This window comes from Pyxicephalus adspersus, chromosome 5, assembly GCF_032062135.1.
Source record: "Pyxicephalus adspersus chromosome 5, UCB_Pads_2.0, whole genome shotgun sequence".
NCBI lineage: Eukaryota > Metazoa > Chordata > Amphibia > Anura > Pyxicephalidae > Pyxicephalus > Pyxicephalus adspersus.
In genome coordinates, this window is record NC_092862.1 from 35,590,182 (window position 1) to 35,608,530 (window position 18,349).

Consider the following 18,349-nt stretch of genomic DNA (forward strand, 5'->3'; position numbering starts at 1 on the left):
TGTTTGACTATACAGTTTTACTTTACCTTGTCTTATAACTTATATGTCTTTATTTTTGCAGAAGAGACGTTGCATGAAGAACAAGTACCAGAAGGTTAGTTTTATTTGCTTATTATTTTAAGTGTGTGCTACTAGTTCTTAAGTAGTCGATTCCAATTATTTGTAAATGCCCTTTGATCCTATTAAGTGGACCCGTAGTCCTAGCCTTCCTTTAAACAGTTTATAGGCATACATAGATGTATATAGTGGATAAATAATAGGAAATACTTCTTTCCTAAAATAGGTTTCAGGGGCTTCTTTCAGAGCTTGTTACATGACAAAAAAAACCTAGCCATGGGATCTTTTTTAAGGGTTGCGTTAGGGTTCATATTGACTTATTGTCTCCTCCAGTAACATGACCACATGCTTAGGCTTTTAGACACAGGATAAGTCATTACTACATAGTGCATTCAATTTAGCCAGAATTAGAGTGATTTTCAGGTTACATAGAGTGTGTTTTATTGTATTTTTTTTCAATATTTAATTTACTGAACCATAGTTCTATCCCAGACAAGCCATTATCTTGCTATGGCACTTTGTATCATTATTTATTTAGCCTTGTTTTAAGGTAGCAAGCAAACCACTAGATGAATGATGAATTCTACAGAAGACTTAGAGTTCTGACGTGAGCTTGCACAGAGACAGACTCGTACCAATTGGGAAGAATAGATTTCTTACACCATAAGGATTTGACTTGTAGGAATTTTTTCCAATATATTGTTTAAATTCACAGAAAGCACAGAAGATGACGACAGGCCGAGTAATGAGCAGGCAGGAGGTATGTAAGCACGTTTAACAAGAAAGGGAGACAAGGGGGAAATGTATTCATGTACACACACACACACAGGCATTCTACCATTGTCCCACAGTATCTCCTTTGAGTTTAAGCATATTGCCTTTAATAACCCATTGTAAAGAACCTTTATAACACATTCTGACATTTTCACATAAATACACCAAACAACTGTTTCATTTACTCAGAAACTGTGATATTTAGACAGCAACCAGCTGTTTCACTTAACAGTAAAGCCGGTCTGCAGAACTTGGCACCTATTTCTTCTTCATCTAACTAAAGAAACAAAGCAGATGAGAATTCTACAATCTAGTAGCAGTTTGCTGTTAAGTTTAGGAAAAAAGTAGTTCTAGCTTACAGGATGTATTTTGGATCACCTAAATTTTTATATGAACATATCTTTAGAGAAATTCTAACGTATAGGACAACATTTGTATTGTTAAAAACTGGGCATATATATAGTTTTGGCAAATATAGGACTTATAAGATGAAGTACATATACTGCGGGCCTAGCTATCCGCAAACCTGAAGGAATATTTGTTATCGTCAGTCTAGAAAATGGCCAAAAGATGTAAATACTGTGTGATACCCCCAGCCTTTGGATTTGCTTTGTATCACAAAAACCTAGAAAAAATTCTTGTTAAAGTTATATAGACATCATTGAGTTTTTATAGGCTTTTAATGCTTGTTTTAGCCTTTAGAACAACCCTACTAAGTTTACTCTATTCTTTCCTAAAAGCCGATTGCTTCCCTAAAAAAGGTCCTATTTATTTATTTGCCTTTCTCTGCACTATTTTCCTTCTTTCTGTAAATTGGTGCCTAAACTGCATAAGATCTTCTACCCAGTGCTTTTGTACAAAGGAAAAAAATATCTCTTGTTGCTCCCATGTTATTAAAGTATCTAGTTGGAGCATAAAAGAAAAAAAACGTACCTTTACTATCCTTATGCCTCACTGCCCCACAGCTGGCACACTCCTCTTCTGTCCAAGATACAAGTGATGGGTGATCCTAGCACAAAGTTTCCTACAATAGAGGCTGTGGGGGATTGGTCACACAGAGGAGGAATCTGCTCACAGTACCCCAGGCATAAACATGCATTTAGCCCTTAGCAGTGCGGGAGTGCACTGCAAGGTTAGTTTTAGGTAAAATCTACCAGAACACCTAGATCCTTCTCCATTATTGTCCTACCCAATTTCAAATTCCCTCCCCCTTAAGTACATTTGATGATGTACTTGTGTTTTTGCCCCCATTCATATTCCTTTACACAATGGACATGTATTAGTCAGTTCATCCAGGTCATCTTAGTTAAGATACACCAGTGCTCAAAGTAAATGATCATTGTTATATTTATTTATTTATTTATTTACTTTTTAGAACAAAACCCTGTGACATCTGATGAGCCCCATGAAGATCATGCAGGTGAGTAATTAGTCTTCCTAATTTTTTAAAATAAATTAAAAAAATATACCAAGATATAAGAATATATAGAAGAACTGGATGGTTGGAATAGCCAAAGATTCTGCAGTTTTTACTATGTCCACATGATCTAGTTTTTGTCCAGTAGACAAGCCAGTAGGCATGCACATTTTTGGGAATACTGTAAGAACTTTTTCAGCATTTTTTTTTAAATTGATTTTATCTTTTATTTTTGTAGTTATTTTTTATTAATTTATTTTTATTTTTTTTATTTTAAACTGATCTCTCGTCCTGAAATTTTTAGATTCTAAATTCTGTAGGGTTTTCAGTGTAAATTAGTGTTGCATAATTATATATATATTAATTAAACAAAAAAGACATCATTATGAAGCAACATTGCAATGTGTGATAATGAAATGATGGGGGTAAGGAGGTTCTGATCTATATCATAAAGGGGGAAGAGCACACTATATACTCCATAAATATTGATTGTTACACCACTCCATATTTGTCGGCCTTTTAGTCTCCTTGTGGTTTCTGGAATTGCTGTATTATGTGGGTATTAGGTTGCTAACTGATCATGTTCACAGATTAGATAAAAAAAAATGTTCCTGAAGAAAGATACCTGTATTGGTTTCTTTTGCATGTTGTTCTAAAAGGTGAGTCAAAGACTGAAACATTACACTCCAGGCAGTCAATAGGTTCTGTTGTCAGGTAGTATAATTAGTAAATGATTCATCTTTTAATATATTTTTTAATATTTGGGAATATATATTTATGCATTTTGTAGTCAGGAGACTGAGGTTAATCTGCTCCTGTGTCATCTGAAGGTTTATTCCAGTATTGTTGTGTGGCTTCAAATCTCATAAATGAATTTGATTGTGTTTTGTGTTCCGATGGATAATGAGTGAGTTGTCTGACCCCGAAGCGTCATTTGGTGCCTTTCCCCAAAGATTGGTTATGTGTTCTACCTTGAAGATAAGGTTTACTGTTCTTTATATGATAAATATCTCTCAGAGATTGTTTATAACCGAAGTAACTTGTTACATGAAAATCTTTATATGTTAAAGTAGACCCTTACTGAAATGTTTACATAAAGATACAATCGTAAATAGTCCCACTTATATGGATACACTGAGCATAATAAATGGGATGAAATACTTCCTAATATAAATGCTGCTTCAGGGTTTCTTTTAGGTTCCTACTTTGGGATTGCAAGTAAAAGTGTAGTCTACCACAACATACTTCACATACTTTTTGTGTGCTGGGTTGCAATTAATTTCCAATGGCACCTCAGATACACCTTACCAGCGGTGCAAAGATGGCACAACTTTTCTGTGTTTTGTACTTTGGGCAGCCCATGCAAATTACCCTAAAACAATGCATACCAATGCTGGTGTTTTCAAAAACACAGCCCGCGGCTTTACTTACCTTCTGGATAAAACTGCTTACATGCAACATGTGTGCACTGTTGTATTCAACGTTGCATTGTGAACCTAGGCTGTGTGAATATACCCCCTGAAGTTAGGTTCATGATGTTCTGGGCACTCGGGAAATGGTTGGATGTACAATTTTTTTTTCTTCCCAACAGAAGCGTTAAAGAAGCATTTTTTTTTTTTTTTTTTTGGAATTAGGTTTTATTACAGATAACAACTTGTAGTAAATAGTTCAGTGTGCATCAGTTTGTCTAGAGGTGTATGCTAAAAGCATGGCTTGTGGTGGTAGGAAGTGTTTTGTGAGTTCAGGTACACCTACCTAGCGTCCCGTCATCTGTGAATGATTGTTGTTGATGTTTTTGTGTGATTTGTATGGTGGGAGTCCGGGGGGATTGAAACCTGATATGCAGTCTATTTTAGATAAATATCTATATATTAATTTATTGATTATATATAATATCATGTCATCATATCATATATAGTTGACAGACTTCTTGACTATGCATTTTACTTGATACTACATCTTCAGATCCTCTATACATTTGTTTTGATTAATTTGGCCGTATTGGCTGCCATCTGTACAGTTTATTAGAAGCAACTAAAAAGCAACTTAAAAGAAGCAACAGGTGATACGAGGTTAACAAAAAAAAAAAACTTTAATATTGTAGATTGGTCCTTAGAACATTCCCAAAAGCCCTTTAGCTGTGCTTGCTCATACTTGTAGAAGATTAGGGACTGGAAGCATGCATAGCCTACGGGATTTATAGGAATTCTAAACAAGCAGTGTTTAAACAGCCATTTAGAAATTTTGAAGTGATAAGGCTTTGGGGGTTTCCATTAAAGTTCTCAAGGGAGAGGAAATGAAAGGACAGGTTAAAGACTGAATATAAAGCAGTAGGATGGGTTATACTCCTTAATGTAGGAATAGGAAATATATGCTACAATTAAACCAGGTTGTACATTTGATGTTTTCTTCCATACCTGTCTGGGAGTAAAGTATGGGTGTCATCCTGAAAAAGTTGCATCTTTAAAATGACAGGCTGTTGTCTTGTAGCTCACTTTGCAATTTACTTCATGGGGGGGGGGGTCAGAATCAAGTACTTATTGCAACTTAATGTAGAGACAAGTATACACGGTCAGTTTACAAGTAAAGCATATATAAACCCAAAAGCTAAAAAATAATCTATATCCTTTATTTTCATATTTTGCCTGACCAATAACCACTTTTCTGTCCAGTGGTGAGAACACTCGCCCTACTGCATGTGTGAAGGTGTAGCGTTGTCCCTTTAGTCTGTACTCCCTCTTTTCATTTACAGACGTAGGAGGTGTTGTATAGTCCATAAAATAATTGGCAAGGCTGATAAAATTTAGCTGACATTTTAGTTTAGTGCATAAGAAGTTACAAGAAAAATAGTTACCTGCAAGATCAACAAGTATTTTTGTACTTGCAAAATATTGGCTTTAAAAATGGAAAACCATATGAGGTGGATTTACGCCTTCCAAATGCTCAACCAAAAAGCCCAATCACTATTAAAAGGGAAAAAAAACTGTAGGGGACGACCTAAAGGCAGAGATCAAATGCTGTTAATTTTTCATTGCTTCTAAATGCTACCTAGAAATTCGAGTTAATATAGAAGATTAGTTTTCATTTTACAAATAATCTTATATACGAAACCTATATATTATTACTAGTAGTACCCTTTAAAAATGGTAATTTCTAGTGTAATGAGATTTTTCTCTGGTTAATTTGGCTCCTTTCTACAGTAAATCAAATGTTTTCAAATTTATTTATTTAATTGCAAGGTTTTTCTATGTATTTAGGAAATGATGGTCTGCTATTCAGTGGACTAAGGTCTGTCTAATAAAATACAGTGGTTAGATCTGCGATTTGTTGCATTTTTTTAGACAGGCCACAATAGTAAAGTTTTGAAAGGTTTGATTTTGGAAGTAAAAGTTAATATTGCAGTTCCTGGTCCCAGCAAACCCAGACTCTAATACAATGGTGTATTTCTCTTTGGCATATGGGAGATCTTTATTTTTCCTGCACATGCCCATAAACTGAATCGTTGCAACAGAGACAGACTTTTTATGGTCTTATGCATGCCAAGCACATCACCAAGTCTGGCTTATAACCTGATTTGTGTTGATAACAATAAAATCTCGTATGCTTTTGGTTGGTCCTTAATTTAGATTTCCCCTTATTTTTACAGATACTTAAGAAGTTCAAAAAGACTGCCCCTACATCAAGAGGACCAGCCCTAACCAAACACTTCACAAGGGAGCAGAGGGGGTTATTGGACCCATGAAGTAAATTACAAAGCAGTTCCTGAGTTTCTGGGAGAGAACGTATCGTTTTAGAACTTTTTTTTTTTTTTTATTAGGGTACACTTTTTAATGTCTTGAGATTTTTCTGTGCGTTTTATTTTTTTTTAATGGTAATTTTAGAATATGTATTTCACTTTAGTCTAGCCAAAATCTGTGTGTTTCCTTATGTGTATATTTTTTGTTCCTGTTTTGTTTCTAAGTTTTTTGGATTTTGTTTGTACCTATTTAGTGGGCTGTTTGTTAATCTATTTATGAAGTAGCAGCATTGGGTCTGGTTGTTTTTAGATGTTAATATATTACTTATGTTGTGGGTGCATACCTAAACCTCCTGTAGGGTACGCTTGAGCCTTTGTGTGTAATTTATAATGGATAAATGAACACTAACAGTAAAACTTTTTTTTTTCTAATCTTTCTTGATTTTAGGGGTGGTAGTTTTGTGTGATCTCACTGTTTTTTAGCAGCACAAAATACAAGCGGGTGGCAGATTAGTACTTTTGCGCTTACAGTAAATTCTAGGCCTATGCACTACAGCATGGCGGACACAGAGCACAACACACACCTCCTTTTAGACATTTTTTATGTATTTGAATTTGCTGCAGGCTTCATGCATAATAGTGTCTGAATGCTTTGGTGCCCATAGCAATCAACCAGTCTCCGTTTTCTTTTCATATCTATTGGTGTGTGACTGATTGAAATTGTTTTTCAACTGGGTGAAGAGAAGCTGTAATCCAGGTGGTAAAAAAGTGGCAGGGCAACGTGACACATTTAGTACGCAGTTATTTGTGCCATGGGTATCCAGTAACCCCTATAATTCTGTTTGCTTTCTATCCCCCCCTATACTTTGTTTCTAATACCCACCATCCTAATATGTCTCCTTTTCCATCATTTTTGTAATGTGCCACTGTATGTGACCCAATTTTCCAGCAAGCATCCGAAAACAGCCAGGCAGTTACTGAAATGTGCCGGCTGGTGCACCTGGCTAAAAGGGGCTTTGGAGAACACTAAGTATGAAGTAGTGGTTGCTGGAGATAATCAGAACTGTTCTTTGTTCCATGTTATTGATGAATCAATGGGTCTGAAGTGTCTCTGCAGACCAGCCAGTTGGATTTCCAGCCCATTTTCCAGCCTGCTCTAACAAGGTGGAAAAGCTGGAATCTGGATGTTGACATTTCAGAAGCTTTTACTAATTTGGCCCTTTGAGAGATATTTTAGTATTCCTCCTTCAAAGTTAAATGCACTTTGTATTATAAAGATTCTATTGTGCTATGCATAGACAATCACTACTTTTTGGTATTATTATAGGAGTATAGCAGCTTAACTCTGAGCAGAAGTTTTTTTTTTAGCTGTAGTATTTTTCTACTGACCTCTTCCCTTGTCAGGCTGCACAGTACTCAGGGTTTTAGGACATGTTTATGGTATGACTATGGCGTTCTGACACTCAACTTATTCGGGAGCCCAGTGTAGTATGAAAAGAATGAGCGATGCCTCATATGCTGTGCAGCTGTGAATCTTTACCCTATAATCATGCTATGGATATCTGGGCATCGGCATTCTATTCATAATATACAATGTAAGCTGTAGAGTTGTATACACTGGCATCCCGTGGTTTTTAAAAACAGTTTTTCTCTTTACTGTGGGAAGCATTTATGTTATGTAATACAGTGTGGTATTCGTAGAAACTAAAACTTGAACAAATTAAACCTGCTATTTGCAGGAAGGAAACAATTAAAGTTTATATTGTAAATGAAAACGGTTAGTTTCCATGTACCATGTCTGTGTAAGCTCTCTTGTAATGACCTCCATGCCTTGTTGTAAAGATAGTGTTGCATGGTTAAGTCAGTTCTGGCAGCCATTATGTGTGTTAAAATGAAATAAATCAAGAATATCTAGCCAGTGGGTCCTAGTCTAATTGGTGTAACCTAATCAGCATTTCACTGTATTGATATGGCTTTATACCAGTTTTTTTTTTATCAAAATTGAGGAGTAATTTACTGTAAAAGTTGGAATAGTTTTTAAAAGTCTGCCCAACCAGTGTTGGTCAAATGTAGTCAGCATTGAAGCAAAGGCGGTGTACATTGTACACAGACTGTCCATGGACAGAGAATGATAATGAAAGTCAAAGGAATACATGTAAAGGAGCCTTACATAGAATTGACAGCTCTTGGATGAGCTCTGGGTTAAACCTGTACTGTGATATTATATATGACTGAAGAAGGATATGTAGGTGGTTCACAATATAATATTTATTAAAGGTTCTTATAGTTATAATATTATGACCGAAAAGCCATAGTTTTGGAAAACTATAATCTAGTTAGGACTGAAAAGCCATACCCAGATATTGGATGTTTGGTATTGGGTATATTTTTATTTATATACAATACAGTATCATTTCTGGCAAAAATGCTGCTTCAAGCTTCCTCCCATAATCCTCAGAGCTAATGTATGTGTAATCTTAATGGAAGATCAGAGTTCATATAGCTGTTCTGGCAGAGATTATCAACAAGGTGTATGTGATTAGCATTCGAAGTTGTATTTCTTATTACTATTACTAGATATCCATCTTTCTCGAATTCCCAGCAATCAATCTTATCTAACCTAGTGCATTTAGAATCCAAAGAACACCTTACTGGGTTAGTAGGGAATCGTGAAGGGTGTAGTATTCTCTTCTTGTTTGCTGTGTACCCAGTTTAGTTCAGTATGCCCTGTAATTTTGGCTTTGTTTGGCGGTTAAGAGAAAATTGTAGTGACTTATTTCTTTGGGTAAGTCAACAAAGTTTAAGCAAGTGCTTTTTCGTTAACAGTGGGTGTTTCAGGATTACCTACCAACCAAAGGGATAGGGAAGGACAGGTGTAGTATAGTAATATCTGTAAAAAATGTTTGATATCCAGTTTGAACTGGTATGTGTCACTGTAAATCCTTGTAAATTATCTTCTGCTGGTATCTTGTCAACGTGGACCAAAATGGTGCAAATCACAAATAATTTAATCAATTTATCATTGATCATACTGATTAAAAGTAATTGCAAAAGTTGAACTGACTGAATCATTGCACGTTTGTTTTTTATTATTGGATGTCCTAACAGCATGGCCAATGGGGTGTCTAAAAGGAGAGTGTAGTATCAAGTCCATATGCACAACATTTTGTTAAAAAAAATTTCACTCCAAGGCAGAGTGGGCAAGCAATAATATTCCAAAGATGTGAGTTGTTTTTTTTTTTTTTTATTTCTTAGAATAGGAAGTAAAAATAATCTATTTTGTGAATACTAATACATATTTTTAACAGAGCCATATTTTGTGTGGGGGTCTTAAAGGTAAACATAATTGACATTTTGTAATTTCCATCTTTTACAAAACAGGGTTGTTTACATTCATGCCTAATAATACATTGTGTAGCCGATTCTGTGAATAGACTATCTAGTGAAAAACATTGTGACATTTTGTATGGGACAGTATCATTGTAGCTTTTTATTTGTCTCATGCTGTGATTTTTATTTGGAGTTAATCCATACCTGATTTTTAAAGCTTGGTGTTTTATGAAAGTGTGCCAACCTTGATAAATTTAATAGGATTTTCAAGATAATGTAAAATACCGGTAATCCTCTTTGTATTTTTTGTCTCAAATAAAATACTGAAGAGCAAACCAGTTTTCTGTGTTATTATTGTCTTTATTTTATTTATTTTTTCAAAGTTTGCCACCATGCGATATACAATATCATCCAAGAACATTGTGCATAGCATATCTGAAGAGGACCTATGGTCACTGAAACATATTTATTACTACTTTATCACTTCCTCTTGGAAACTCTGTTTAAGATAAATTCATCAATATTGTCCCTTGCATTGGTGATAAGTGGAAAAACATTCATGCTTACAGCCAGCTGAAAAGATCATTGATGTTGTACCACTGGCTTTGCATTTAGACCAGATGAGATGAGAGGTCAATCAGCCACAGTCCAAAGAACTTTCAACCTCTGAAGGAACCAAAGGATCCCATATCACCTGGTTATCAAGGTTAAAAATGACTGGCATAATGAATGGTTTTTGTACAAAGAAGTTTCCCGCTACTCTCTGCTTTATTTATTTTTTCCAATGGTTCCTTTTATAGAGACCTTTAGTAACAACCCCATTTTGATGCGGATTCATCTTCAATTAAAGATAGCATTAATTCTAATTCTTACTGACATGGCTTCTACCCTAGCTGAAGTACACAATATTTTAGAAATGTTAGGCACTGTTTCCTAACTACCTAAACTAAATTCTGTAGTTTGAAACTAGTGATAGATAACACAACCCAATTTACTTTGCAATCTCCCACCTAGGGATCATACTACTTCACTATTTTTATTCAATATCACTCGTTTAAAAATAACTATGCCTTCCCCTAGTATAAAATTCAGAAAGATATTAGTAAATGTGGCCTCTCTTGGTTGGTCAAATGGCAAATCCTAAAATATTGATCCTTCTGAAAACCCGTCATATCTTTCGCCTTCTGTTCCCGTTCATCACTTTTTATTTTGCAATGTTTAAATACAAAATCAAAGCATATGATTGGCAATGATAAAAATGTGTAAAGAATAGGAAGTATATCCCACACAACACTAACTTAAAGTACTACTCTAGTAGTTGCCAAGTCAATTAGATCAACTAATTGTAGGAAAAAATTGTAAAAAAAAAAGTAACAGTGGCTTTTTATGGCAAATTTCGTATGTTGTAACTGGTAAAATCCTTTATTTATAAACCTTAAAAAACAGTAGAAGTTATACTACAAGAAACATGTGACAATAGTCATCTCATAATTGGTTATTGAGATCATGTTCACAATAAATAAAGACTTGGCTTTTTACGATTCTCTGGAGACCAAGGTATGGATAATTAAATCTTATAGTTCGTAATATTGTTCAACACAAAGTTGTGGTCTTAAATGGACACGTTTCGCTCCAGTGGGCTTCCTCAGGGGATTCGAAGACACGTGTTGAGGTAGTTAAAGCCATACGTATACAGATTAGTTGGGACATTTTGTATGTTGGTAATTTCATGTATCAACAAGTGTCTGTTCGAAGGATACTATCGGGGGTTTATGATTAGTAAGTACTGATTATTGCGTAGTGTGTGTGATCTTTACATGCAGCATTTTACATTTCATCTACAATCTGTAAAGCTTCATAGCAATGCAGTATTGAAGTTTTCTTATGTGAGCCAGTTCTTGGTATAATTTTTAGTTTATGTCAGATCTGTTGGCGTATTGGTATAAAGTTGAGGAATTGAGGAATTATCCCAGATATAAATGCATAATTAGAGAAACATAATTTTTGTTAATTACATTCGTTGTGGTTTAGTGGTGAAAGCGAGCCGTCTTGATGGCTGCCACCGGCTCGCTTTCATCACTGAACTGAAATAGCGCCACTACTACATTTCCTGGCATCACTCGCATCTATAGACCAGCGGTCTCTCTGCTTATGCGTGGCCCCGCATTGGACTGTTTTATAGACGCAAGTAATGCCGGGAATTGTAGTAGCTGCATCACTCCCTTCTATAAACCAGCTGCCTCTCTGCCTATGTGTAGCCCCGCATTGGACTGCTTTTTAGACGCATGGAAGTGCAGTAGTGGTGCTTTTTCAGTGAAGAGGGAGTTCCAGCCGCTCATAACATTAAGCCCTGTATTGGACTGTTTTCGTGACGCAGGGAATGGTAGTAGCGGTGCTATTTTAGTTTCAGGTTTGGCCTGCGACTTTGTCCAAGTTTTTAATTTTGGCCCACTGTGTATTTGAGTTTTACACCTCTGCTGTAAAAGGTGTCGGGCAGAAATTTTGAGAAAAGTAATTGAAGGAAAAAATAGGAAAACATACTGTACCTACATTTTAGGTTATAAGTGATTCTGATCTATGTTTTTACAAGGTACTTTTGTACTAGTTCAGTATAAACAAATAAACTTTGGTTACTTGGATTTTATTTACATGTTAATGGACTAAAGTTATTTGTTACTATTATGCCAGGAAAATGCCAATTTGTTTCTTTTGTCTATATCTAGTATTATTTTGAAGGATGAGACATCACTAATTGTAATGTAAATATGTAAGCAAGGATTCTTGCTGAGATTCTAGATGCAGAATCGTTACTGATGGATTTAAATGTTAATTTACTTCTAACATTTACAATTATTTGTAGCAGTGGATCCCTATATATACCACATTCCTTTTATATAAAAGTTTGTGTAAAGGTTAATTTTCTTACTTTCGTAATATAAGTGATAGGCTTAGCTTGGTTAAAAGTTATTAAGCAGCACATATGTCATATAAGTGTTCTATTTCCCCATGGAAACAGGTTAGTAGTATGTGATGTCTGTGCAGCCCATACAGCACTGTGTTGTATGAATCAGAAGTCTATTAGCATTCCTACTCTTTTGATGCATATGTTACAGTAAAATGTTCATGTTTTTTTTTTTTTCACAGGAAATGAATCATTCTCTCAGAAAAATGAGAAAGGTATAAACATTGCTTCATGCGTATTGCATTTGTTTTCTTCACTAATGTCCACATTTGTGTCAGGAACTAGACATGAAACACAGAATGAAATCTTTCTTTTCTCTGCACAGCTATATTTACACACACCTAGGGATGTATTTATTATCGCACTGCCAATTGGATTTTACGTCTCCACTTAGGTCAGTGAAAGATGAGAGGATTGTTTGCTGTGTGCTACTATTCTTTGTGCATTGATTCTTGGCCTCATTAATTAATGTAAAACTCCACATTTACAAAAAATAATATAACATTTGGTGCAAAACCAAATTACCTTATGTAATTAAAAATTACCTTTTGATGACACAGTAATTTTCTACAAATGTAATATATATATATATATATATATATATATATATATATATATATATATACACAGACATACAATATGTCAACCTGGAGGCATTCATTGAATGCACATTTCATTATTAGGAAGATACACCCTAGGGTTCATCTACTAAAAGAGATGCAGGATTCTTCATTATAGCAATATAATGTACTCAAGTGACTATGAGAAACAAGCCTTCCTTTTCAGAAATCCGTCTGGAAACAACACGATGAGATAAAAAAAATTTTTTTAAGCACACAAGTGATAGGAATCTGCAACAAAAGTTGTTAAAATCCTTGCAATGCACTTAGATGGGAGGGGTTGTCTTTCTCAATAAAAGTGGAGTTGCACTTTAACCATAATATTGTTCTAAAGAACTTTAAAATTAAAGCAGAACTAAACGAACAATAAAAAAAACACACTTACCTTTTATCCCGCATATCCTACGGGAGGTTTCTCAGTTTAGGTCCCGCGTTCTACCGATATCCATCTTTAGGCCCCAGGGCAGAGAAAGTGCCGAGCACTGACATTTTTTTTTCCGGGTTCTTCTTTCTACGTCACCCGTCTCGCACTGCGCAGGTACGTGATCAGGTGACATAGATGGTGAGAAAGATTGCCGATCTCACTGTGCAGGCTGCGGCAATCAAGACAGAGAAGGAAGGTGCTGCACCCTTTTTTTTTTTTTTTTTTTTGGGAAAATACAATTTTTTCTTTACATAAAGGGGTTGTCTACCCTTTTATGTAAAGTAAATATTTTACGTTTAGGTCTGCTTTAACCTTTACAAGCTACAGAAAATTCAGAGAGGAAAGTGCTAAAAAGAGCATTTTAACGGTTCTATCCAAATACAGGCTTTCTGCAATTTGTTATTTACCCTTATGCAATCCTTTTCCCCCCCCTCCATCTGACAGTGCTTTGGCTTCGCTATTGGATGCTTAGATACCAAGTATAGCCTTGTTGGAGGAATTATTTGCATTTTAATTTTGATCAGGTTTGTTTATACCTCTATATGCACTATCAGTTTTAATATAGCAAAGTTTTAATAGACTACGGCCCATATTTCCATTCTAAACTTGAACCAAACGTTTTTTTTCTTGCTGCTGTAATCTATCAGAACTTTCAACCCTGGCTGCTCACAAATGTTTCTTCCAAAGTACCTTTGGGCCCTCTACATATGGAATAAAGGAATCCTTAGGGATGCTTTAGAGAGTTGTATAAATTTATTTAATAAGTATAATAAGTCTGAGTTGTAAAATACACTGAACTCTATAGCAACCAATTATAGCACCTAGTGTCCACACCCGTAACTACCTTACTGGCTTTACCTAGGCTTTTTATGGGTTTTGATGAACCGACCTGAAAGTTTTAGTACTTATGCGTTTAGCCAGAATGTGTTGTATATATGATACATTGTTTTTAATGAATACACGTTAGCAGTAAGCAGGGGGTCTTTGCTGTACTTTTGAAATACACAGTTGCGTATTTTAAAAATAATGTTTGCTGGAAAACAAAAAAGATTTCCAAAACAAATTATTTCCATATACAGCAGATGGCGCCAGTATTTCAGATATCAAAATTCTCCCTCTATAAGGTTGTGCTAGCTGCAGTTTTCAGGTGCCTTGCCTACAGCTGATATTAGGGAAACACATCTGAAGTTCAGTGTTTTTATACCTAGGTATGCATAATCTGTTTCTTTTCTGCTAATTTTTGTATCAATTCGTATAAATATATGGAGAATACTCCGAGGAGGTAAAGAAAGTCCAGTATATAGTGTGTGTATGTGTATATATATATATATATATATATATATATATATATATATATATATATATATAATTTATTGCTGTTAACTTTAAAGGACAGATTACTAATTTGTAGGAACAAGTATACTGGATACAGGATGAACTCCTATGCACACAAATGAGAACATTTTACGCAGGGCCCAGGATGAGCTATGTCGTTCTAGCTCTGATGGCCCTACCTGCTACATCATCTACACAGCCGGACACACAAAGGTGATCTTATAATGTACAGGAAACACTGGGGTTTTCTTTCACCTTGCAGTTATATCATACCCAAATGACCTCACAAACTAACGTTTTGTAAGTAGTTTGTGTTTGAACTTCTAAAATCACTGTATAATTTAGTCCTTCAAGTTCTGTATTGCAAGGAAATTGGTGTTCTTCAAGAAAATCAGTAGTTTTACAAGTCATATTTTTTGTCTATCCATCCTCTGATTGATCTTACCCTAACATAGTTAAATAGTCATTTAGGTTTAAAAAAAGATGCAAGTCCATCAAGTTCAACCACTAGGGATATAAACATATCCCAGATATAAAACTCTATAGACTTAGTTGATCCAGAAAAAGGCAAAAACAAATCCTGATTTAGTTTTCTCTAACGGGAAAAAATTCCTTCCTGATTCCATGAGGCAATTGAATGTTCCCTTGATCAACAGTCACTGTTATCTTTACTTAAAGCTTTAACCCCTCTAGCAGTACTCCCGAGTGTGACTCGGGGTGGACTTACCATGCAAAAGGTGGTAATCCTAAGTCACACTCGGGGTCGCTTTAAACTTAAAAAAACCCACTTACGTTGCTCTGTTGGCATCTCCCATTGTCCTGCTGGTCCTTGCAAGTCCCGCAGACATGTCCTTCTCCTCCAATCTTCAGCCGGCGAATGCAGAGACGTTCCTTGGGGTTTCCCAGTGACATTGGTGCAGGTGGGAGGAGCGGCAGGAGATTGAAATAATTTTGTATTGGATTCAATACAAAATAACTATTGCATCCAATACAAAGAAATCTTCATATAATATATATATATATATATATATATATATATATATATATATATATATATATATATATATATATATATATATATTATACATGCAACTGTACAGTTTTATTACATGTTTAACTATTTTTTTATTTTATTTTTTTATTTAAAGTTTATTACTAAATTTATTAAATATTGGACATATTTCTGTGAATTATGCCTAAGAATTATAGCTTACAATGTAAAATAAACTTCCATGCAAAAGAAATGTAATGCTTTTTGCATGGAAATACGAAGAGAATTAAAACGCTGGAGGGGTTAATACCCAGTTATATTCTGTGCTTCTAACATTCAGCTCTTTTTAAAGCAATCTATAGTTACTGAAAACTACTTCCTGAGGGAGCCGATTCCACATTTTCACAGACCTTACAATGAAGAATCCCTTCGTTATCTGGAGCTTAAACTTCTTTTCCTCCAAACGCAAAGAGTGCCCTCTTGTTCTTTGTAATGATCTCAAAGTGAATAATTGGGAAGAGAGTTCTCTATATGGACTATTTATATATTTATACAGGGTGATCATATCCCCCCTTAAACGTGTCTTCTCAAGGGAGAATAGATTAAGTTCAGCTAATCTCTCCTCATAGCTGATCTCCTCCATTCCTTTTATTAGTTTTGTGGTCCTTCTCTGCACTCTCTCCAATTCCACAATGTCCTTTTTATCCCAAAACTGGGCTGCATGTTCCAGATGTGGTCTGACTAATGCTTTGTACAGGACAACAACTAACAAGTCATTGCTCTTTAGTTGTTGATCTGTCCAAACATTTTCCCATTATATATGTGTGATCTTGTTTGACCAATGGTTGATTATCCAGTTCTAATTAACTGTTTCCTTGAACTCTAATCCAATTTTAAGATACAATAAAAGTATTATTTTTGAACTGCCCCTGGTGGGACTTCGCCTTCTTGACATATTATTCTTTGATATTTATCCACCTCTTTCTTCATTGTGTGAGGGTGCAGTCAGCTTAGGCTGCGTACAGACCATAGTTCCATTGCCCAATCCAATTCTTCTTGCATGAAAATCTAATAAATCTACTAAAACTGTGCCCGACACAATCCACAGCTAAGGACCCAAACAAATGACAGCTATTGTTTTCTAATAGAAAAATGCAGTGCATCACCTCCCACTTGTCCTTCCTTCTCCATAAAACAGTAAGGCTCCCAAGTGGCCTGTGTACAGTGCTAGTTAATTTCTACCGTTGCCTGGAACGGTCACTAACAAGTGTTTTGGGCTATAAAATTTGAGGGTCTATATGTGTATTTTTATACTCCGAGATTGCCATTGAGAAGATAGGAAGCTTGGAAACCCCTGGAATTAGAGCTACTGGGCCAGTCGGGTGCAGAAAATAAAGGATGACCATTAAAGTCAAAATTGCCATCTGCTATCTATAAATGCCTGTGTTGATTACTCCATTTCTCCAGAAAGGATAATCGTTGCGATGTAAAATGTTTCTCATTCATACATTTTGTAGAAGAGATTCTTTACCATTGCAGCCTTCATCTACTAAACACTTAATTACACATCAGTATTTAGGTATTTACATAATTCTAGATAAAATGTGGAATTACAAGTAATGATGAAATTAGCATGTGCCTGTTTAATCCGCTGCTGAAAAAAATCAATATTTAATTACTTTGAATTATTAGCTTTTGCACACATTCTCTAATTGGGTCACAAATAATGAATCAGAATAAAAGAGCATTGTTTCATCCTTTAGTGGTTCCTTCAATTGTCTTAATTAGACAGGATGGTAATTAAGAAGTTATGTTTGACAAAAGAATCCAGTAATAGCAATGTGTGCCATTGTTTTGTGCAGCCAGTGATAAATTCTGTTATATAATTGTTTGTAAATAACTAAGCTGCTGAAGTTTTTTAGTTTTAAAGACAAAATAACAAATTAAAGAAAAACTAACTATATTTAGCTAGCAGCCTTAGAGACCTTTTCATTTAAAGCTGAACTAAACAAAGCAGAAAATTGTGAACAGGTACCTTTTTTAATAAAATAAACTTACCTGCTGTTCGCCATCGTTTAAGTACACTCTCCTCCCGTCGCTCAGTCTTTGGTACCTGTACCCTCGCCTAGTCTTCCCTTGGGTTTGAGTGTTCAGCAAACTTGAATGGCCAGGCAAGATTGACATAACTCCCGAAGGTGTGCTCGAAAGTAAATTGTTCCTGGCAGCCATGTATCCCAGGGTTGCATGCATGTGCTCAGAAAAGACTGAAAATATAGAAAGTATTAGTTGCCTCGTTGTTGTAGACCTTTAACAAGCGTGTTGAGAGTGAAATCTGCTTGGCAGGCTCATTATAGATTGGTGACTTAGAAAATAGTGTAACCAAATATATCACTTTGACTCTCATAGAACTAACCAAACCGCTATAATGCCTTTATTGCACCTACTACAAGAAGTCTGCGTTATTGTGTTCTGTGCACATTGCAACCCAAAAACCCACTGGACCCCATTTAATAATTTGGTCTGGGTTCCTTTACTTCCTTTTGGGTAACTTACAGAGCAATGCATGTGACTCACTGTGACCTATTAAGAAGGACACATGCTACATTCTGCAAGCGGATAAGGTTGTATGGAGCGACATTGGTCAGCTTCTATGTTGGGCAAATGTACGTCTAATTACTTTATCTGCATAACAAGCACAATAAT

General features: G+C 35.4%; 1 protein-coding gene across 9 annotated transcripts in view; it reads left to right on the plus strand.

The window, feature by feature from the left end:
- Positions 1-18,349, plus strand: part of ASPH (aspartate beta-hydroxylase) — a 106,793-nt gene that overhangs the window by 52,762 nt on the left and 35,682 nt on the right. For 6 of the 9 annotated variants that reach the window (XM_072411135.1, XM_072411131.1, XM_072411130.1 and 3 more), the window contains 4 exons: positions 62-94; positions 773-817; positions 2,207-2,251; positions 12,459-12,491. In XM_072411135.1, the coding sequence (XP_072267236.1) occupies positions 62-94; positions 773-817; positions 2,207-2,251; positions 12,459-12,491 (156 nt within the window). Of the gene's footprint in view, positions 1-61; positions 95-772; positions 818-2,206; positions 2,252-5,894; positions 9,650-12,458; positions 12,492-18,349 lie in introns of those variants that run through there. The other 3 variants (XM_072411138.1, XM_072411134.1, XM_072411139.1) reach the window with 3 other exon arrangements.